A 23,278-nucleotide genomic window follows, 5' to 3' on the forward strand; every position below is an offset into this window, starting at 1 on the left:
GTTAGATTTTGTGGCCAGTTCTGCAGTTTTTAATCTCTCTGCGACTGTAGCTGGCTGTACTTCTTGCTAATTTCCTTATTCTCTGAAAAATTCAGAAAATGTGTGTTAACTGCAAAAGCAGTTCAAAGCTCCTGCTCTGCTGCCTGATATGAATCTTCTTGTGAAGACACCTGCAAGAGACCTATTGTGTTCAATAAAATATTTTGTTTTCAAGGAGCAGTTTGTATTTTTGTGGGCTATTAGTAAGCTATTAGTGATGATGCACAAATCAAGAATGTCTGATCTGTCTGTAGCATTACGACATAAGACCCTTTCTTCTTTTAGTTGCATTCTGCTAATGTCCAAGAAGCAAACAAGTTACCCACTTGAGGGTATGACTTCATCATTATAGCTTTGTATTTCTTTTTGGCTGGGTGGTAATTTTAGAACAGAAAAAAGAAAGATACTTCCTTTCATCCATTGAACTTCAAATCTGTTCAACGGCATTGGGTCCCAGCAGCTTTGGTAGCAAAGTGAAAGACGCTAAATAGGCAAATTGTTGAAAGTATAGGGAAGGTTGGGATCAATTTCAAAAATGTTATTGTTAATGTACAATTAAAGTAGCACATTTACTGGTGCCCTGCAGTGGGCTGGCGCCCTGCCTGGGGTTTGTTCCTGCCTTGCGCCTTGTGTTGGCTGGGATTGGCTCCAGCAGACCCCCGTGACCCTGTGTTAGGATATAGCAGGTTGGACAATGACTAACTGACTGACTGACATTTACTGGAGAATAAAATTTCAATCTTCTTAAATAATATGCTATCGTGGCTATTTGTTTGTCTGTCCAGGATTTGAAATCACCTGTAGCTCCCAAACCATTTTGGTTTATATTATTACTTATATGTCATGGCAGTGCTAGCAATGTCTATAGAACAAGCACTAGATGTATTCATCAGCTGTAAACTTTTAGCTATTATTAAAAGACCTAAATCCATTCTTTTGTTTAACTAAGATGACAAGACCATAATAAAGGCTCTCAAAGCTGTAAAAGAAAATTAATAAAAACAGAACTTTGCCATGGGCAATAGCACTCTTAATGAAACAATGTAGAACTAATTGAGAAGTTATTAACCACATGATATATACTTGGTCTGGGTACTGAATAATTAAAAAGTGACACCGGGTAAATGGACTTAAAGTTGATCTTTAAATGTCAAATAACTCTTGTCAGGGAATTGGTAGGTGAGTTGAACATTTTAAGAGCCTTCTGGGTTGGTTTCAACAAATTTAGCCTCCAGAACATAAAGTTAAAGGATTTAAGTCATCTATGTACTATAGTAGAAATAACACAGGAATTAGGCTAATTTGAAATCCTTAAAGTATTAGTACATTTAGTAGACAATTCCAGTCAAAACTGATCATCAATTTCAGCATGCATATTATGAAGAGAACAGTACAGAACAAGAACTTGAACCTTTATACTAAGACACATCATTATACCCTGTTCCTATGCATAGCTGCATTAACAGTGGAACGACCACATTGTCATTATCATTTCATTCAATTTATTATACTTATTCTTACTTTTGCATATATCATAATTACCAAAATAGTATTACTAAAAGACATAAAAACATAACATTGAAACAGCATACAATATATGCGTATAAGAAATGCGTATGGGCATGGTGTTTTCCCAATTGCACATTCCAACAGTTCTAGTTCAGGCACATTCTGCAATGGTTCACTCTGCAGGGAAACAAAGGCAGTTTTAGGTGAATCCAAAATGTCTGAATTTGTGACAATGCAGGCACTACAAGGCAGGCCAAGTGTCACTACTGACTTATTAATGGACAATCAAAACAATTATTACAGTTAATTTGAAGGTAACCGAGAAATTAGTGTAAGCAGCAGCTCTAACAAGAGTAAGCTGAGTTAAAACAGCCTATTAATGCTGAAACTTTTGGGGCTTCTCTCAGAGTTCAGAGTTTGGATGCACAATATCTTAAAAGCTCTTCTTTCTACACTGGTTTTATTTACCCTTGAAATTTTGAAAAAGATACACGTCACGTGAGCTGGAGTATAGGCATAAAATGGGTCTGTAAAGAAAAGAGGGGCTAAATCATTTAGGACTGTATATGTAACAAGCAGCATTTAAAATCAGCTATAAACTTAATTAGGAACTAGTGAAATAATTTAAGAAATTTAGTTGTATGGATATACATCACAGCTCTAGTTGTAAGACTTGTTTCTGTTTTTAGAATTATCTGTAAAGTAAAGTTTGAATGACCTGACAATAATGCATTACAATAATCAATCCTTATTGAAGTAAATGAATTCACTTTTCAAGATTTTGCATCTTTAGAAACTGCCATATGTATCAACTGAAAAAAAAAATCATGTTTTGGAAACCTCAAAAATGTGAAAAGATGACACCAACATTTTGGATTGATTCATCCAAATTTCAAAACTGGCCTTTTGAATTACATTAACATTTAATTACTTGACAGAATAAATCACTTTTATCCAAAGTGATTTACAAAAAAAGGTAAACATAATTGAGTAACATTTAGGCTAGGGCCTGTGTATTCAGCAAGTGCAGTAGGGCAGGTAACAAAAGATCATTGCCACAAGTGAAAAAGATGTAATAATTAATAAATATACAATCATGGATCACAATTAATAAAGGAATTAAACTTAGTCTATCAACAAATTGAACAGCAATATAAGTTTTTACTCCTTATCAATAAGACACATATTCACAGAACAGCTAGGTTTTCAGTTGCTTCTTAAATACATTGAGGGAGTCAGCAGTGCGGATGGAGGTGGGCAGCCCACTCCACCAACAAGGAACTACAAAGGAAAAGAGTCTGGATTGAGACTTGATACCATGCAGAGGCAGCATCACCAGACGCTGTTCCCTGGCATACCTGAGTGGGCAAAAAGGAGTATAGGACTTCACCAGTATCTCCATATACTCAGGTTGTGACCCATTGACTACTCTGTAGGTCAGCATCAAGGATGTGAACTTAATGCATGCTACTACAGGGAGCCAATGTAGCAACCTGAAGAGAGGAGTGACATGTGCCCACCTTGACTGGTTAAATACAAGACGGGCCAAAACATCCTGGACCACCTACAAAGCCTGGACCAGAAATTGTGCTGCATATTCTGGTCTGATCATGCAGATGTTGTACAGCATGAACCTGCTGCAGAAATGTGGTCAGAAAAAGATGTTCATCAGTCAGCACCTTATGGTTGCATACTGACTTGGCAGATTTTAGCAACAGTGAGCCAAGCTGTAGAGACATTGGGAGTTGACCAGACCGGCTGGCTGGAATCACAAGAAACTTGGTTTTTGCCAGGTTGACCTGTAGGTGGTGGTCCTTCATTCAGATTGAGATAACAGTAAGTCATGCAGAGACTCTAGCTGATACCATGTTGTCCTCTGGAGGGAATGACAAGTACAGCTATGTATCATCCGCAGAGCACTGATAAGAAAAGCCATGGGATTGGATGATGGAGCCCATGGAGCAAGGTGGTGGACAGAGAGAGAAGTAGATGATTAACAATTTGTTATTCGGTATTAGTATCCACTAAAAGAACTGTCTTTTTATTTTAATCATTAGTCATTTACTCTTTTCAAACTGTAAACCATTAATTTATTAACAGCTAGGTCCACATCAGCATATAAAGGAAAGTTAATACATGTTTCAAATTAACATCTGCTGATGATATATATATATATATATATATATATATATATATAGTGAAAGCCACAGGGACGTACAGCTCCCCAAACCTGGACACAGACAGGCACAGAGACACAAGACCAAAAGCAGCACACAGTTTATTTCCTTGTGGGGCAGCTGTATTTCCCGCGCCCCACTTCAGAGCACAGTACACAACAAACAATCAACAGTACTACTCAGTCCCTTCTCTTTCTTCTTCTTTCTTTCAATCTTTTTTTCTTCTCTGCCGCCTCCCCTCCTCTCAACGCAAGCTTTGTCTACCACCTCCCAACTCTAGCTCTTGACTTCTGGCAGCCTGCCCATTTTTTTAGGGCATCCAGAAGGACTCCAGGTGCCCAACGAGCTTCTTCCACCCACACTTCTGGGTGTGATGGAAGTGTGGCCAAATAGGGCCCTGAAAACGCAAGTGCTGAATCCTTAGGCACACCATGTCTTACTGCATTCAGGAAAGAAGAGTACTATTTTCAGATTTTGCATGTATTGAAAACGATATGATAAAGTATGAAGTAAATCAACTAAAAAAGGCCAAGGGGAGTAAGTGTCTGAAAGACCAAATAAATCAAGCCTATGCAGAAGAAGTGAAAATGCATAATAATGATGGTATATTTTGTTTAGAAGCGATTATAATATTGTGCATAAAATAAGCTAACATTCTTCCTGTGCTGTGATTGGGGAGAAAGCCTGAGTAAAATTTCTAATGAAGTTTGGATTTTTTAAGGTAATTAAAATTGCCTGATTGTAAAAAACTTTAGAAAAAAAAGGTAAGTAGCAAACTGAATGAGGATTGTTACGAAAACCTGGACGTCAATCTGATTTTTATATAGAGGTTTAACAAACAGTTGTGTCACTTTTGCCACCGTATTAAACAGGGAAGCATTTTTCCCTGGGATCATTTTGCATGTTCAGAGATTGCTTGATACTTTTCAAGTTCTTGGGTAGATAGAGTCCAAGAATGGATCTGTTACATATGAGCCTGTGCCCCACTTGTTGACTTTACCTGACAGAAACATCCAAACTAAAACTGATAGAGTGCAGAATGACACTGTACATAATTATTTATATTCTAAAGATGGGTAGTAGGCATCATTTTATGAATAAAATGTAAAAATTCTTGGTCTCTCATCAGTTAACATTTAGTAGGACAATAGGCGCAAAAGGCAACATAATGTGATATAGTGCTATTAGATCTGGATCATGTAATATATTAGAAGTCATCCTATCAACGTTGCTAATATCAAGTGGAATTATTTTCTAATATTTCATGATTTCATATTTATCAGGTTGTCTTTTTACAATTAAGGGTTATTAATATTTTCATCTCCTAATCTGAAATTGTAATATAAATGTGCTTTTAGATGACTTTCCTATTATATTTGATAGTTTCTGTCCATGTAGATTGATAATCTCTCAGCTTTGTTGGTCTTAATTTAAACTGTAATTTACAGCATTATAATTTAAGACAAAGTGTATCCCCAATAAACCATGGTGAATCATTTTTAATTTTATGCGCTTGGCTTTTAGAAAAGCAATCTTGGCAAAAGCTTGATTATTATATGAGTAATAGGCTCAGTTTTGTTTTTTGTTTTTTTGTTTTTTAAATAATGTCATATGTCTTGAAATACTGTTATTTGAATGTGCCTAAATATTTGGTTTTATACTAGGTATTCATTAGTAAAGGAAGGGAGAAATCAAAGGTCATCAAATAATGATCTGAAATGATTTCAGTAATGAAAGAAATGATTACTGAACATTGAAATCACCACGAATACCTCTAAATTATGAATAAGAAAGTGTGCTGGACCATTCACAAGTTAATGAAATCCCACACAGTCAATCAGGGAGAGAAATGTCTGGCTAAGGGTGTCCATTTTCACATTTATGTGAATATTAAAGTCAGTCAATAAGATTATCATAATTAATAGCTAATATGGGTTAAAGGGGGTGGCACGGTGGCGCAGTGGGTAGCGCTGCTGCCTCGCAGTTGGGAGATCGGGGGACCTGGGTTCGATTCCCGGGTCCTCCCTGCGTGGAGTTTGCATGTTCTCCCCGTGTCTGCATGGGTTTCCTCCGGGCACTCCGGTTTCCTCCCACAGTCCAAAGACATGCAGATTAGGTGGATTGGCGATTCTACAAATTGGCCCTAGTGTGTGCTTGGTGTGTGGGTGTGTTTGTGTGTGTCCTGCGGTGGGTTGGCACCCTGCCCAGGATTGTTTCCTGCCTTGTGCCCTGTGTTGGCTGGGATTGGCTCCAGCAGACCCCCGTGACCCTGTGTTTGGATTCAGCGGGTTGGAAAATGGATGGATGGATGGGTTAAAGGTTACAAACCTGAACTAAGAATATAGGAACACAACTAAGATGAACTGTCATCATTGCTAAAGAGATTAGAAAGACAATAGCCAATAATCAGGTGGGATTTATTTCATTAAATGTGAAATTATCTTTTTCCAAACCAGTCAAAACACGAAGCAAAATCCAAACTTAAGAAGTATTATTTAGATTAGTTTGAAAGACATTTCTAATGTTCAGACACTGTTCAGTGTGAGTGTCAGTCTTATATATCACAGTTGACTTAATGGTATTGCCTAAACAGAATGTGCATGATATGCCATAAAAAACACATACACAATTTTGACAAAAAGCAATAAAATATTTTCAAATATTTAATTAAAACATACCAAAAATGAACAAAATGAATTAAACAAATGTCTAATGTGTCCCTGACAATAATCACCAAGAGGATTGTAATTCATAATATAATTATACTTACTACCTAGTTTTTGGACTTCAAAGAATGCCATATTATTTATACATTTTGTGGTGTTTAAAATAAATTATTAAACATTTTTAAAACCCAAGTCAGACTCCAGAGCCTCTGCTGCTTCATGAACCTGAAGCATTACAAGAAGCTTCAATTAATGGAATGCTATTTGTTTGTTTGTCTGAGGTTTTTAATATGTACAAAATAATTTGAACAGGAACTTCCACTGGAAAAATTTACTTTAATTCAAATTAATGTTTCTGTACATTATTTATAATTTTACTTGTATATGATTATGATTTTGTAGCAAAAAGTTGTTTTTTAAATGTCATTATATAGCGACTATGGGTATAAACAAAACAAAAAATAAATATGTGATAATAAAAAGTTTGGAATCAACTGTCATACAGGTCACAGATCTAGAGCCTTGATGACATTCTAAATAATGACTATGAAGTTTTGTCACCATATTTTTAATAAGAGCTGTCCTATAGTCATGATGCATATCAGTCCAGGCCTTTGAAAAAAAAATGTTCCTATCACGTCCAGAGCCTACGCTATTTAATGAAGTCCATGTCTGTAATCAACAGTGAGAGACTACATCTTTGTTATATACAGTAATCTTGGATAAAGGGTTAGACATAATTCATATCCAACTTTCTCTATAAGCATATATGCCTAAGTGATATGAAATGCATCTTTAAAACCTCTGATTGCTGAAAGCAAACATCATTAGCACCGACATGTACCATCAAGACAGTGACCTCACTCGGTCAACAACATCTTTAATGTAAGAAACCCCGGTTCCTTGATTATTTAACATATCACTACTGGATATTCAAAGTTCTAAATTCTACAATCTGAACTGTAATCAAGTTGATGTTTATTACACACAGTATAGCAAGAATCTTACTTGTATGTGTTATGATTTGATTTGGTGGGCATTTTTGTCATTTTGTCTGTTATGCAATAATTATTGCTGATTATTTTGTTGATATTAATATACTGTTGATTAATTTTTGTTTCATTATTTTGTTTATATTTTTGGCCACCATTTCAGTTCACAAAATTGCAAACCATTTCATGCATGAAATGCCAAATTGTTGATAGTAACGTTGACGGTTGTCAACACCTGGAAATGACACATTGTGATATCTTCAACCAGGACAGTTAAAGGGAGTGCTACACCTTACATCCAAGTTTCTGGATTTCTTAAACAAATCTTTCATGGTGTTAGGAGGGTGATTCAAAGTGACTTACGGGCTAAGAATCTTAGCGTGTTTTTGAAATTGACTTCTGGTTAATGTTCAGGGCTTTGGTGGTTTTATTCTTGTGATTTTCCCAATTTTAACTTCAGCCCATTTAAGATTCATTTTTTTTTTGTGTAGACCTAACAGCCTGGGGTGGCACAGTGGCGCAGTGGTAGCGCTGCTACCTTGCAGTTAGGAGACCTGGGTTCACTTCCCGGGTCCTCCCTGCGTGGAGTTTGCATGTTCTCCCCATGTCTGTGTGGGTCTCCTCCCACAGTCCAAAGACATCCAGGTTAGGTGGATTGGTGATTCTAAATTAGCGCTTGGTGTATGTGTGCCCTGCAGTGGGTTGGCACCCTGCCTGGGATTGGTTCCTGCCTTGCGCCCTGTGTTGGCTGGGATTGGCTGCAGCAGACCCCCATGACCCTGTGTTCGGATTCAGCAGGTTGGAAAATGGATGGACCTAACAGCATTTCCCTGGTCCATTTATCCTTGTTTTTCTTTCTTGCATCTTCTGTTTTGTTCTTGCTGGTAGTAGAGCAAGTCTCCTAAGGACTTGTTATAGTTGCATGTCAGGTCATAATATAACTAAGTTCAACATCAGACACTAATTACAACACCAAACAGTAAATATGACATCAGGTAATTAAAAATGTCAGAGTCATTAGCTGCTCTTCAGTAGTCTTATATCCTGGGGGTACAAATTGTTCTTGAACTTTGCAATGCGAGAGGTAATGGTCCTATACAATTTGCCAGAGTATTGAAGGCAGAAAGGTATCTGTGCAGGAAAGCAGAAATGTTTAACAATACGTTTAGTCTTTCTAAGGTAATGTGATAGAGTCACCAACGATGAATGTTTTATTTTCAGCATCGCCAGTCATGATGCAAAGTGTTAAATATCCATTTTGGGACTGAACCGGCGACCTGGATGACAAATGTTTCATTTTTGAGGATTTATAACAACCCACTAATCCAGTGGTTGGCGTATTGGTGCTCCTTTTTTTGGCCACTCAGCACCTCTGGTTTGGCTGGTGAACCTGAGGTAGAATCAAAAGTAGCTGAATGATCTAAAGAAAGTAAGGCAGCCCATTTTTTTTTTCCTTGCTCTAAAGCCCTCCAATCTGCAATTATAAACACTCCAAAACATTCTTGGGTAGCAGATCTGTCTGTAATGTCAGTAACAGTAAGAGTGGGAGTAATCTGAACATACCATATAAAATATATAACACGTGTGAGCTAAGAAAGAGTGAAGAAACTTTTAAACTTGCATCCTTCCTTCACTGTGTAATGGATACACAAACCATTTATAAAGTGTCGACACAACAAACTGTTGTGAGAGCTGAGAGAATTTTTAGCAGGAAAATTATTCATATTACAAGTTTATAAGTAAAGATTTAGAGAATTTACTGTACATATTGAAGTAAATTGAAAGGCCACCATAATAAAGTCTTAATTCTGTAAATCTGGAAAGCAGAAAAGACTAACCCATAAATGCAGCTAGGTAATTCCACAGATGCCTTTTGACTCGATGAGTGGCACTGGATCCTGCAGCCATTCAGTTACAGTAAATGTATTAAAGTCACAATAGAAACATAAGTAATTCCTCACAATAATGATCCATTTTTGACCAGATCTATTCATCCATCCATCCATTTTCCAACTCGCTGAATCCGAACACAGGGGTCTGCTGGAGCCAATCCCAGCCAACACAGGGCACAAGGCAGGAACCAATCCCGGGCAGGGTGCCAACCCACCGCAGGACACACACAAACACACACTAGGGACAATTTAGAATCGCCAATCCACCTAACCTGCATGTCTTTGGACTGTGGGAAGAAACAGGAGCACCTGGAGGAAACCCAGGCATACACGGGGAGAACATGCAGATTCCACACAGGGAGGACCCGGGCAGCAAACCCAGGTCTCCTTACTGGGAGGCAGCAGCACTACCACTGCACCACCATCCTGCCTGACCAGATCTAAATGAATATAAATAATCCAAGGAACTATATCCTAAAAATTAGTGGCAAAGGACTCTAAAAGTAGACCTTCTGGAAGACTGCAGCACTTTAAAATGGAAACATGTAATGTAGCTATTTTTAAAATAGGTTCTTTATAAAAGTTACAGCGGTACATTTTGGAAATTGGTTGCCAGCAGATTTGATGTGGGAATTAGCAAAGTGCTTTTTTTCTTTTGTTTTGAACACTTAGTTAATACAATGTATTGGAGCAATTACTTTGTAAAGCTGTCCGTTTGAGCTCTCTGTGAGGTTTTAACATCTTGTTTTAATTCTCTTTTTTTATAACAAATGTAAATGGGGAAGATCTGATAGACTAAATAGTATGAGTTATTGTTGCTTTTCCCTAATCAGTGACATTAATTGTAATGCTAAATAAAGAAATGTTAAACAATAGCCTTCTTCAGTAAGTGGGATACAGAAGGTGGCACCAGGCTATAGGCTGACATGCTGGATGATTCAGTCTGTGTCACCATTTCTAACTCTCTCATAATAGAAGCTACCATGTTTCATCACATCTAATCTTCAGATATGCAGACACAGATCCTCTACTGTGGGTGCATGTTGCTCAGATCTTATAAGTGCATAAAGTACTTTCAGAACCTTAATGTTAGTATATTTTACTTAGTTTTACTTAGCTTCTTGAATGTTATGCAGTGTGTGGACCAGTGTTTTGGGCTCTGTCTGACGGGATCAGCTGTGGCTTGGTGTGGTGTAAGTCGAGAGTCTTAATATGAGTTCAAAAATAGAGTTAGTAGGAGTACACAGTTCACTTGTCAATATGGCAGCCCAAGCCTAATGTTGTGTCTTTTGACAAAATTAAATATTTGTTGAGGGACCAAAGGGAAAGGGGAGTGAACATAGAGAGAAGAGGAAACTCAGGGTCTTAGTGAAAAGCATAACGTATGATACTACTCTTACTGTACTGACCACATTGAATTCATGATTTGACATCAAGTCAACTTTTAATTGTTGTCCAATGTTTTTGCAGTAAAGTCAACTTTCACATAACAAATGTTAATATAAAAGCACAATGGTATTCATTATGTTGTTTTATAGACTAACCAGTAACAGCACACTGCACGATAACGTGCAGTGAATACACTTGACTTGAGCATTCCTAGTTTTCAGACTCTTTCTCTGTACGTTTACCATTCGTTTGCTCAGAGGTTGATGCGCTTGCTGCTTCTGGAACAGCTCTTCTTTTTTCCACTCTAGTGACCCGCTTCTTCTCTTCTTTTGTCTGTGTCCTTTTGTGTTAAAACTGATTAAGTCAGTGTTTGTGTTGCAATTACTTAGTACGTTTTCCTTCATTTTTCACTTAAGCTGGCACTTAAGTCTTCAATCTGCCTCAAGAATGATTTAAGATATGAAGAGGTAGGGGAAGTGACAGCAAAGGTGGTAGGGATGAGAACGTCGCCCATACGCATGCACTGCATGGCCTCCCTGCTGGTTGATGCAGAGAGTTGATTCTTCAATAAAATAAAATAAAAATAAAAAGAGGAATAACCTTGGAGGTCAATCATCAGTATAGTAGATGTCACTTAGTGTATGTGTACCAGATTTCGGGTCAATAGGTCAAACGGTTTGCGAGCTACAGGTGATTTAAAATCCAGGACAGACAAACGGACAGCAACGGTAGCGCATTATATAAGAAGACTATGTATTGTGATATAAGTGATACAGCTGCTTTTAAAATATTGTTTTTTAGTACAGTAATCCCTCCTTCATCGCGGGGGTTGCGTTCCAGAACCACCCGCGAAATAAGAAAATCCGCGAAGTAGAAACCATATGTTTATATGGTTATTTTTATATTGTCATGCTTGGGTCACAGATTTGCGCAGAAACACAGGAGGTTGTAGAGAGACAGAAACGTTATTCAAACACTGCAAACAAACATTTGTCTCTTTTTCAAAAGTTTAAACTGTGCTCCATGACAAGACAGAGATGACAGTTCTGTCTCACAATTAAAAGAATGCAAACATATCTTCCTCTTCAAAGGAGTGCGTGTCAGGAGCACAGAATGTCACATAGATAGAGAAAACAATCTCTAGCAAACAAATCAATAGGGCTGTTTGGCTTTTAAGTATGCGAAGCACCACGGCACAAAGCTGTTGAAGGCGGCAGCTCACACCCCCTCCGTCAGGAGCAGACAAAGAGAGAGAGAGAGACAGAGTTTGTTTTTCAGTCAAAAATCAATACGTGCCCTTTGAGCTTTTAAGTATGCGAAGCACCGTGCAGCATGTCGTTTCAGGAAGCAGCTGCACAAAAGATAGCAATGTGAAGATAATCTTTCAGCATTTTTAGACGAGCGTCCGTATCGTCTAGGTGTGCGAACAGCCCCCCTGCTCAATCCCCATACGTCAGGATCAGAGAGAGTCAGCGCAACAGAGAGAGAAGAGTAAGCAATCTAGCTTCTCAGCCATCTGCCAATAGCGTCCCTTGTATGAAATCAACTGGGCAAACCAACTGAGGAAGCATGTACAAGAAATTAAAAGACCCATTGTCCGCAGAAATCCGCGAACCAGCAAAAAATCCGCGATATATATTTAAATATGCTTACATATAAAATCCGCGATGGAGTGAAGCCGCGAAAGGCGAAGCGCGATATAGCGAGGGATCACTGTATTATTTCAAACTTAAACTATAATTAGGCTTGCTCTCATATTGTTTGAAGCCCCAGATCGAGGGAGATTATCAGTGGTCTTGTATGTCTTCCATTTTCTAATAATTGCTCCCACAGTTGATTTCTTCACACCAAGCTGCTTAAGGTTTTAAGGTTTTCCTTTATCCATCCGTCCATCCATTTTCCAACCCGCTGAATCCGAACACAGGGTCACGGGGGTCTGCCGGAGCCAGTCCCAGCCAACACAGGGCGCAAGGCAGGGAACCAATCCCGGGCAGGGCGCCAACCCACCGCAGGACACACACACATACAGTAGGGCAAAAAAGTATTAAGTCAGCCACCAATTGCGCAAGTTCTCCAACTTAAAAAGATGAGAGAGGCCTCTAATTTTCATCATAGGTATACCTCAACTATGAGAGACAAAATGAGAAAAAAAAAAAAAATCCAGAAAATCACATTGTCTGATTTTTGAAGAATTTATTTGCAAATTATGGTGGAAAAGTATTTGGTCAATAACAAAAGTTCATCTCAATACTTTGTTATATACCCTTTGTTGGCAATGACAGAGGTCAAACGTTTTCTGTAAGTCTTCACAAGGTTTTCACAAACTGTTGCTGGTATTTTGGCCCATTCCTCCATGCAGATCTCCTCTAGAGCAGTGATGTTTTGGGGCTGTCACTGGGCAACACCGACTTTCAACTCCCTCCAAAGATTTTCTATGGAGATGAGATCTGGAGCCTGGCTAGGCCACTCCAGGACCTTGAAATGCTTCTTACGAAGCCACTCCTTCGTTACCCGGGCGGTGTGTTTGGGATCATTATCATGCTGAAAGACCCAGCCACGTTTCATCTTCAATGCCCTTGCTGATGGAAGGAGGTTTTCACTCAAAATCTGACGATACATGGCCCATTCATTCTTTCCTTTACACGGATCAGTCGTCCTGGTCCCTTTGCAGAAAAACAGCCCCAAAGCATGATGTTTCCACCCCCATGCTTTACAGTAGGTATGGTGTTCTTTGCATGCTACTCAGCATTCTTTCTTCTCCAAACACGACGAGTAGAGTTTTTACCAAAAAGTTTTATATTGATTTCATTCCGCTTCTGGATCATCCAAATGCTCTCTAGCAAACTTCAGACGGGCCTGCACATGTACTGGCTTAAGCAGGGGGACACGTCTGGCACTGCAGGATTTGAGTCCCTGGCGGCGTAGTGTGTTACTGATGGTAGCCTTTGTTACTTTGGTCCCAGCTCTCTGCAGGTCATTCACTAGGTCCCCCCCCGTGTGGTTCTGGGATTTTTGCTCACCGTTCTTGTGATCATTTTGACCCCACGGGGTGAGATCTTGCGTGGCGCCCTAGATCGAGGGAGATTATCAGTGGTCTTGCATGTCTTCCATTTTCAAATAATTGCTCCCACAGTTGATTTCTTCACACCAAGCTGCTTACCTATTGCAGATTCAGTCTTCCCAGCCTGGTGCAGGTCTACAGTTTTGTTTCTGGTGTCCTTTGACAGCTCTTTGGTCTTGGCCATAGTGGAGTTTGGAGTGTGACTGTTTGAGGTTGTGGACAGGTGTCTTTTATATTGATAACAAGTTCAAACAGGTGCCATTAATACAGGTAACGAGTGGAGGACAGAGGAGCCTCAAACAGAAGAAGTTACAGGTCTGTGAGAGCCAGAAATCTTGCTTGTTTGTAGGTGACCAAATACTTATTTTCCACCATAATTTGCAAATAAGTTCTTTAAAAATCAGACAATGTGATTTTCTGGATTTTTTTTTCTCATTTTGTCTCTCATAGTTGAGGTATACCTATGATGAAAATTACAGGCCTCTCTCATCTTTTTAAGTGGGAGAACCTGCACAATTGGTGGCTGACTAAATACTTTTTTGCCCCACTGTACACCCACACACCAGGGCCAATTTAGAATCGCCAATCAACCTAACCTGCATGTCTTTGGACTGTGGGAGGAAACCAGAGCAGCTGGAGGAAACCCATGCAGACATGGGGAGAACATGCAAACTCCACGCAGGAAGGACCCGAGAAGCGAACCCAGGTCTCCTTACTGCGAGGCAGCAGCGCTACCACTGTGCCACCCATGGTTTTCCTTTAATATAGTTGAAATCTAGCAAACACCTTTTGTAAAGAGAAAGGCTGACCTATTTTAATCCTACTTAACTGCCCTGCCATTTTGCTTTAACAAGGTCTTCCTATTTTCTTGGCAGTATGCTGTATGCAGTTGACACACTACATGGTTGTGTGGGTTTTATACAGCTCTTTCAAAGAAACCATAGACTACTGGGGAATATTTGAGCATGAAATACTTTTTCATTGAGATCTGATTGTGAATGATACATTTGTCTTTTCAGTGCAATTGAGTGTATACAATCCTATCGAAGAGGCCATCATCTGTACAAGGCCACAGTGGTGAATGTGGGGAAAATGTAAACTCAGAAACTGGACAATGCTTTAATCACACAATCTGTAATGACAACACATCTCAATTTTCAGTCATACAGCTAACATACCAACAACTGGTGTTTTAAATCAGCAAAGTCCTAGAGCTAAAAGGAGGACTGTTAAAGAAGTTAACCAAAAGGTCTACAAGTAATCTTATTCTGCTGCCACCTATAAAAAAATCATCACAGCTGCCTCACAGTCCACCTACAGTATGTCAGGAATTAAGCATTATTTGTCACACTTTTATTTATTTCTTTATTATTTTTCTTGACTTAAACTAAAATTATAAAGTGTTATTACTTTAATTTTTTTCCAAGTTGCTTGATAAACTTATTGTCTTCTTGGATTATGATTGTTATAAGGCCTTACAAGGGTGTGTGTGACTTCATTTGTGTTTATTGACTCAGAGTATGACAGTATATATTTAATGAATAGAATCAGGAGATAAACATAGCCAAAACATGCCAAGGTCAAAGCTTCGATCAGAAGAACCACACTGAAACTGTAAACCAAAAGTCTAAGACAAAGTAATAAAGGAAAAGAAACTAAGTACCAGGAGGACTAGGATTTTTTCAAGCATGTGTTTTAAGGTTTATATCTGTCAGTCTCGGATGCAGAATAAATGTCCATGCTGATCTAAATATGGTTGCACTGAAGATGTCACAATCGTTCTGAGAGGTGAGTGCCATGAGAACACCTGACGCTAAAGCTTCAGAAATAAAGTGCCCAAAACAAATTAAACATGGTGTTGTGGTATAACAGTAATAATTTTCAACTTTTTACATCACCCTCAAATGGGAAAGTAACATTATTTTTAGAATTCCTTAAATCTAAAACCCCCAGATTAACATATACTTTGTCTATAATTGTTCAAGGGAACCCACAGAAAATTAATAAAATAACCTGGCGCAGTGGTAGCGCTGCTGCCTCCCAGTAAGGAGACCTGGGTTTGCTTCCCGGGTTCTCCCTGTGTGGAGTTTGCATGTTCTCCCCGTGTCTGTGTGGGTTTCCTCCTGGTGCTCCGGTTTCCTCCCACAGTCCAAAGACATGCAGGTTAGGTGCATTGGTGATTCTAAATTGGGCCTAGTGTGTGCTTGGTGTATGGGTGTTTGTGTATCCTGCAGTGGGCTGGCACCCTGCCCGGGGTTTGTTCCTGCCTTGTGTCCTGTGCTGGCTGGGATTGGTTCCAGCAGACCCCCGTGATCTTGTGTTAGGATATAGCAGGTTGGGTAATGACTGACTGACCCACCATAACAGCATTTATATGGCATAATGAACAGCAGTCCTACTCAGATCTTTGTTTACAAGTAAAATAAAGGTTTAGTGAAATTTATTTTTTGTTGTATGCTGATGAAACTGTTTCTTGTGTGTCTTCTTCAAAATAGGAACACAATATCAATAGACAAAAAAGATAATGAATACAACAAAACACATGTAATGTGACATCCATACACAATATATTCAATTTATATGTATGAACAAGTATTTGTCACTATGAATAACTTTAGTAATCTTATGCCATGTGGATTAAACTCCTCTGAATCCACTGGTGCAAGCATTAATGGTTCTGTACCATTTCCCAGAAGGTAGAAGGGAGAAAAGTGACTGTGCAGGATGGCTAAGGTCTTTAATAATGCAGCGTGTGTTATATACAGCAGTGCTAGAAAATGTATTAATTCATTAGTGTTCTGGAAATTCTATAGAAATGTGACCTAAGACCAGCTCTTCCTCTAGTTCACAAACTTTCTAGCACCACTGTATATTCTGTGCCATATTCACCACCCTCTGCAGTGCAGTCCTGAGCTGAGCAGGTGCCATACCAGAATATTATGCAACCAGTGAATATGCTCTACACCTTGCACCTGTAGCTGCTGTTGAGCACAGATGGAGACATCCAGGCTTTGCTCAGATGTCTAAAGAACTAAACGCATTGGTAAGCCTTCTTGACTATAGCCAGTGTGTGTTGTGTCCACTTCAGGTGCTGGTTAAGTCCAGCGTTAACTACGAAACTGTAATCTAAAAACAGGACTCTGGCATAGCAGTTTTATTTTCCAGGTGAGCTAGAATGGCATGAAGTGGAAGGGACATGACATTCTCTGTGTACCGGTTGTGGCAAAAAGCTACCTAGAGGTGATCTGAACTATCTGGGATATTCGGTTCAATGTATCCTAGCACCTGACTCTCAAAAATGATAATAGGAGTGAGTGCCATCAGTTGGTGGTCATTAAACTGTCCATTCTATTGCAACCGGGATAACTGCTGCCATTTTGAAACAGGTGGGAACCGAAGATTCTCTTTGTTAGATATTACAGTTGTCATTGAAAATGTCAGTTTATTCTCTACAAGTTTATAAATTCTGCTCTGAGATTTTATCCAGATATTTGACAAATGTTGACTCCTTTGAAAATCCTCCTTAAATATAATACATATGGATCATAACATTGCATTGCAGGCAGTCCCATGGAAGAACATATATTATTGTAGTAAAAACTGGAATAAAAGCATTCAGTTTATTGGGGGGAAGTAAAAGGTGAACATGATTGGATTGGACTTCAGTTTATAATCTGTAAGAACCTCTAAACTCAGGGACATTAATTGCTGCTATGTTCATCTTCCAGTGTATTCCCATCGTGATGTTTTGCAACTTTAATTGCTTTTCTGTTTCTATATGTATATATTGCTGTGAGCCTTCAGTAAATTTTGAATGTCACTGGTGATCCATTGTTTTGTATTAGGAATTATGCAGATTGTATTTATAGGCACACAGTCATTCACACATTTGTAATGAATCTGATTAGAACAGCATAGTGGATCCTGAATCTCTAAGCATTTCCCTGTTTACTGAATCAAAACAATTCTGCAGTCATTCCTATGCCTCTTTAGTCCACCACTGTGCCATTTTTCTAACTGTCTATTCCCACTTCAGTTTCTGCTTTTGTTCTGGTTTGATCTTCGCCTAGCTAGTGGTTTATTTGAGGTTTTTTTTGTATTGCTTGGTTATGACTCCCTTAGTATAATAGGTTGAGGATTCTTATACCGTATATACTTGCATATACAGTAATCCCTCGCTACTTCGCGGTTCACTTTTCGCGGATTCACGACTTCGCGGGTTTTTAAATACAAGTGATTGCCCGCCTATCGCGGAAGTTATGTTCCAGACCCATCAGCAACAGGAGAAAATCCGCGATATAGAAAGACCATATAAATAAACATTTTTATAGTTTAAGCCTTAAAATACCCATCCCACATGCTTTAAATACATGTAAACTTATAAAACACACTTTGTTAACACATATGATATGTGGATGTCGGGCTAAGGATATGAGTAACATCTCACTATTATAAAACATTTTAACTTCACGCAAGACAAGACAGTAAGACAGGAAAATATGTGCTGTGCATGCTTTTAAATTATTGACACGCAGAGCGACAAGCAGCACAAAGCCAGCACAAAGTCCACTTCTCCTTAGCGTTCATTCTGCTCCCCACCCCCTTGACAATGCGAAGTGGCAGGAGCGTACTGCGCCTCCGGGGAGGGGGGTTTGAGCGAACGTGCGTTCAGCCCTCACACCCCCACTCCTCCTCCTCCTTCCAAACGCGCAGAGTGACAAGCAGGCATTTTGGCAGAAGCAGCACAAAGTCCATTTCTGCTCAGCGTGAGTTCAGCTGCCCCCCTTCACAAAGCGAGTGCAGACACATTGACGTCTGATCGCTGCGTGCAGTGTGCAGTGTTGATCTGCGGTGTTTAAGAATGTAGAAAGTGTTTAAGAGCATAGGAAGTGTTTATAAGAGTGTGGGAAAGGTTAACAAGAGAGTGAGAAAGGTTTATAAGAGTGTGGGAAGGGTTTATAAAGCCTTAAAATATGTATAAATAATAAAATAAATCTAGGTCGCTACTTCGTGGATTTTCACCTAACGCGGGGGGCTCTGGAACGTAACCCCCGCGATAGGTGAGGGATGACTGTAAGTCGGGTCTTGAAACCTGAAAAATCGATCATAATATCAGACCTGTTATGCGCCCGTTCAAAAATGCGACACTTCAAAATTTTTTTTTTTTTTACATCTTCTTGCTTCCTCCAATCAGTTTCTCAGACGCATCGAAGTTTGTTGCAGCAGCGCAGTTATCAATTTCTTTCGCTCCATCGTAGATAAGGGATGCTCTTACGATAAAGGTGTGAGATACAAAAAACACAAAACAGTGCAAACGTCGCTTTGGAATAGTTTGGGTATTACCATGTGCCTCCATGGTTACTCTCTCAGGTGAGCGTTAGCATGTCATAATCTCTTGGACCAATAGCGTGAGTTTCCACATTCAACTTATACGACCGACATTATAAAATACCAGAAATTATACTGTAAAATCAAGCCCTGACTTATCCGCGGGAGAACTTATCCACAAGTATATATGGTACTTATATTGGTTGAGTATAATTATATTCCATTAAAATAATTGCTTCTTTCTTAGTTATGACTTCCTTAGTGTAATGAACCAATTTACCTGCTTATTGACCAGAATCTATCTGTACCACTGAAATAACACAAAAGCTGTGTTGTTGTTAAAAATGATAAAAGATTCAAAAAGACATGACAGCCTGCATAATCATACTCAAATATGAACACTCCTTGTTTCTAAGAAAAAGGAGCCAGTAACCTCTTTACACCAGGGCCAAGATTGCCTGCACTTTTATATTACTGGTATTATTAGAAATCATGCTTCCCTGGCCAGACTAAGAATTATGTCAACAAAAAAAGAGACTATGTAACTACATACCTTATATGTGTGAGTGCATATTTATGAATACACAATTTCCCAATTCATCTTTGACCACCTAATGTAATGAATTACATTATTGTAAAACAATGAATTGGACATTGGGGTGAAACAGAAAAATGTTGGCACACCATCTATTAGATGATTCTTTAATTTGTGGTGTCTTTAATATTTTTAACACTTCCTGACAAATCCTATTTTGCTATGTGCAACCTTATTATGTTTGTGTTCATTTTTCTGCCATTTTTCATAACTTTGATATTTCTTTCTTTTTTCTGTCTTTATTTACAGGGTATCTACAGTTGCATTCATGGAGTTCAGATTGAAGATAACAAATCGGTGATGAACTCACCATCAGCCACTATGAACAATGCCCACTCCAACATTCTTCGCCTCCTGCGTACAGCAAAGAACATGGCAAGTCTCTCAGGGGTCAATGGGTCTCCACATAGTGCCCTTGACTTTATTCGTCGTGAATCCTCAGTCTATGACATTTCTGAACATCGCAGGAGCTTTGCAGGCCACTCTGACTGCAAACCCCCATATCTACCAGAGGAAAACATGTTCAGTGATTATATTAGTGAGGTGGAGAGGACTTTTGGAAACCTTCACTTAAAGGATAGTAACCTGTACCAGGACCACTACCTGCATCACCATGGTCCTTCACAATCAGGGGGTCTGATTCCTCAACAGCAGGTTCCACCTAGGCCTCGTAGCCTAGGAAGTGCAAGCTCTTTAGAAGGCCCTTTATATGACTGTGATAGTATTGGAGGTGGCCCACCAGCTTTCACCACACAGCCCAGGGCTTCTCTGCCTCCGCATCGAAGTAAGTTTGACTTAGTTGGGTCTTCACAACAGGGATTTAAACATGGCTTATCAGACTTATATGGCAAATTTTCTTTTAAAGGCGGTGGTGGGTTCTTGGGTGGAGGAAGTGTTCATGACCGTTATTGCCATGAAGACAACAATATCCGTTCTGATGTATCTGACATATCCACCCACACTGTAACCTATGGCAATTTGGAAGGCAATGCCAAGCGCCGAAAACAGTACCGTGACAGCCTGAAGAAAAGGCCAGCCTCTGCCAAGTCAAGGAGGGAGTTAGATGAAATTGAACTGGCTTTCCGCAGACGGCCCCATGCATTTCACCGATCTGCCTCACCTCCACCACATCCACAGGACAGGAAGAGAGGAGGGGGGACTGCCTGCTCGTATTTGATGCGAGATAAGGAGGGCCTGCGTGATTTCTACTTGGATCAGTTCAGACCCAAGGAAAACACACCCCACTGGGAGCATGTAGATCTTACTGATGTCTACAAGGACTCTTCATCAGGAGGTGGACTAGGAGTCAGTAATGGTGGGGGCCTAGTGGTAGAGGATTTCCTCAAAAGCAAAAAAACAGGGGCTGGAGGTACCAATTCTGATTGCAAACCTGGCAGTCAACAGCAATCAAGTTCCGGGTGCTGGGAGAAGAATATTGGCCTTTCAGGTGATTGGGAATGCCGTAATTGCCCTGGAGGAGGAAAGCTATCCCACATCGGTGGAGGAGGTTATAGTGGCAGTGGAAGTGGTTGTTCAAATCCTGGCCCAGGAAGCGGGCGCCCATCTTCCGCTACATGCATCCGATGTGAAGCATGCAAGAAAACAGGCAATCTATATGATATCAGTGAAGACAATTCCCTCCAAGAGCTAACAGGTCCTTCACTTGCATCCAAGTATGGCCAGATGTCATCAGAAGCTAGCAAAACACAAGGCCCTCAACAGCGTAGAAAATGCAGTGGTGGTAGTGGGAAGCAGCTACGACGCCAGCACTCGTATGATACCTTTGTGGAGCTGCAAAAAGAAGATTCAATCAGTATGCTTCCTCCTCCCAGGAGTGTCAGTCTGAAAGATAAAGACCGCTTTCTGGAAGGGGCCAGCCCTTACGCTCATATTTTTGAACGACATGCACCCTCAGCATCTTCTAATACAGATCCATTTTTCAGTGGCGGGGGAATTGGAGGAGGGAAGACCTCTTCCTCATTCTGTAGTGGGATGGGCGGCCTCTTTCGTGGATCAGATCATCATAGGCCTGGCACTGGGGGGTACTCTCTCAGCAAATCACTCTACCCTGATCGAGTCAATCAAAACCCTTTTATCCCTACTTTTGGGGACGATCAGTGCTTGCTGCATGGGGCCAAGTCCTACTACTTCAAGAAACAGCAACAACAACAGCAATCAGGGCTGAAGGGGAGGTCTGATTTCCGGGTGTCTGGCCCTCTGGGAGCCACATCCTTTCTCCCTGCCACTGCAGCAGCAGGAGTAGTTTCTAATGTGGCATCTGGGCGCTTTTCCAAGGACTTGTGTTTGAGTGGAATGGGTAACCACCACAGTGGAATGGTGCCAAATAATAAAAACATGATGGTAGGGGCAAATCAGCGGCCATTCAATGGATCGAGCAATGGGCATGTTTATGAGAAACTATCCAGCATAGAGTCGGATGTCTAGAAATACAAATTATGAATGAAAGGATAGAAAATGAGAGTCGGAGAAAGACAGCACACAACAACCATATGGATGTACAGACTTTAAAGGAAATGAAATGTAGTGGCAGATAACAGAACGAATCCTTTCTCTTACTCCCAATGTTTTCTTCAGAAGTTGCTTTGCACCTGTAGGACATTAAAGGCTCAGATGAAATCACAGGGTATTAAAGCTAATAAAATAAGATTGTGTCATTTCGGCATAACTGTTCTACCTATTACCACTAGCACATTGCTAATAAGTGTGAACTGAAAAAAGTTTTTACAAAATGTACATGAAATTTAAACTTGCTTCTTTATGATTCTAGTGCCACAGTGAAAAAAAAAAAAAACAGTAAAATGGAAAACTGTGACACGCTGAATTTTGATGGGGAGGACCAGGGGGCTGGAAGGGCATTGTGTTATAGCCGGACCTGTTTGAAAATTCCAGCCACAGAAATCCATAATGATGACTTTGAAAGAGACGCAGTCAGTAAAGCTGCCAGAGTTTGATTAAATGTCAGTGCTTAGGAGACTGCACTGTTTGTATCACCAGCCCAGGAACAGAATAAATATGCATATCTCAAGGCACTAAATTTAATTTTAGGAGAGGGAAAAAAGATGTGTGTATACCATGTATTATATATATATATATATATATATATATATATATATATATATATATATATATATATATATATATATATATATATATATGTACTGTATATACAGTATATATATTATGTATGTATATATATTATATATATATAATATGTATATATATATATATATATATATACACACACACACACACACTTTTTAAGTGTCAAGATTGGATGAAAAAAGTGGAAATGAAAGTCTTAGCAATTGCTAATAAAAAATTCAGCTGTACTTGTGAACACTTTGATTACCATCAAAACCAGTGACTACTTCCAGTGTATTTGCAGCTGAGGGTCTCCACAGACCCAAATATATTGTGAGGAACTATTAAATGTCAACAGGCAACATCATATCTGTGACAAATGCGTTTTTTGAAACCAGGACCTTTTCGTCTGTTGGTGACACAGCCAGCAGTTCTGTTAAAAGATTGCTGTTTTGGGCAAAGTGAATGGTGTTCTTCATAAATTCTTTATAAATTCTGTATTATAGTGGCTGGCTTGTGGGGCCAGAA

The 23,278-nt window shown here is 39.5% G+C and overlaps 1 protein-coding gene across 1 annotated transcript in view; it reads left to right on the top strand.

Moving 5' to 3' along the window:
- Window positions 1–22,719, top strand: part of LOC114662063 (glutamate receptor ionotropic, NMDA 2B-like) — a 666,325-nt gene extending 643,606 nt beyond the window's left edge. The window contains exon 14 of the mRNA XM_051934405.1: window positions 19,898–22,719. Within this exon, the coding sequence (XP_051790365.1) occupies window positions 19,898–22,093 (2,196 nt within the window). The 3' untranslated portion in view covers window positions 22,094–22,719. The remainder of the gene's footprint in view (window positions 1–19,897) is intronic.
- Window positions 22,720–23,278: the final 559 nt, after the last annotated feature.

Source organism: Erpetoichthys calabaricus, chromosome 12 (genome assembly GCF_900747795.2).
Source record: "Erpetoichthys calabaricus chromosome 12, fErpCal1.3, whole genome shotgun sequence".
Classification (NCBI taxonomy): Eukaryota; Metazoa; Chordata; class Cladistia; order Polypteriformes; family Polypteridae; genus Erpetoichthys; species Erpetoichthys calabaricus.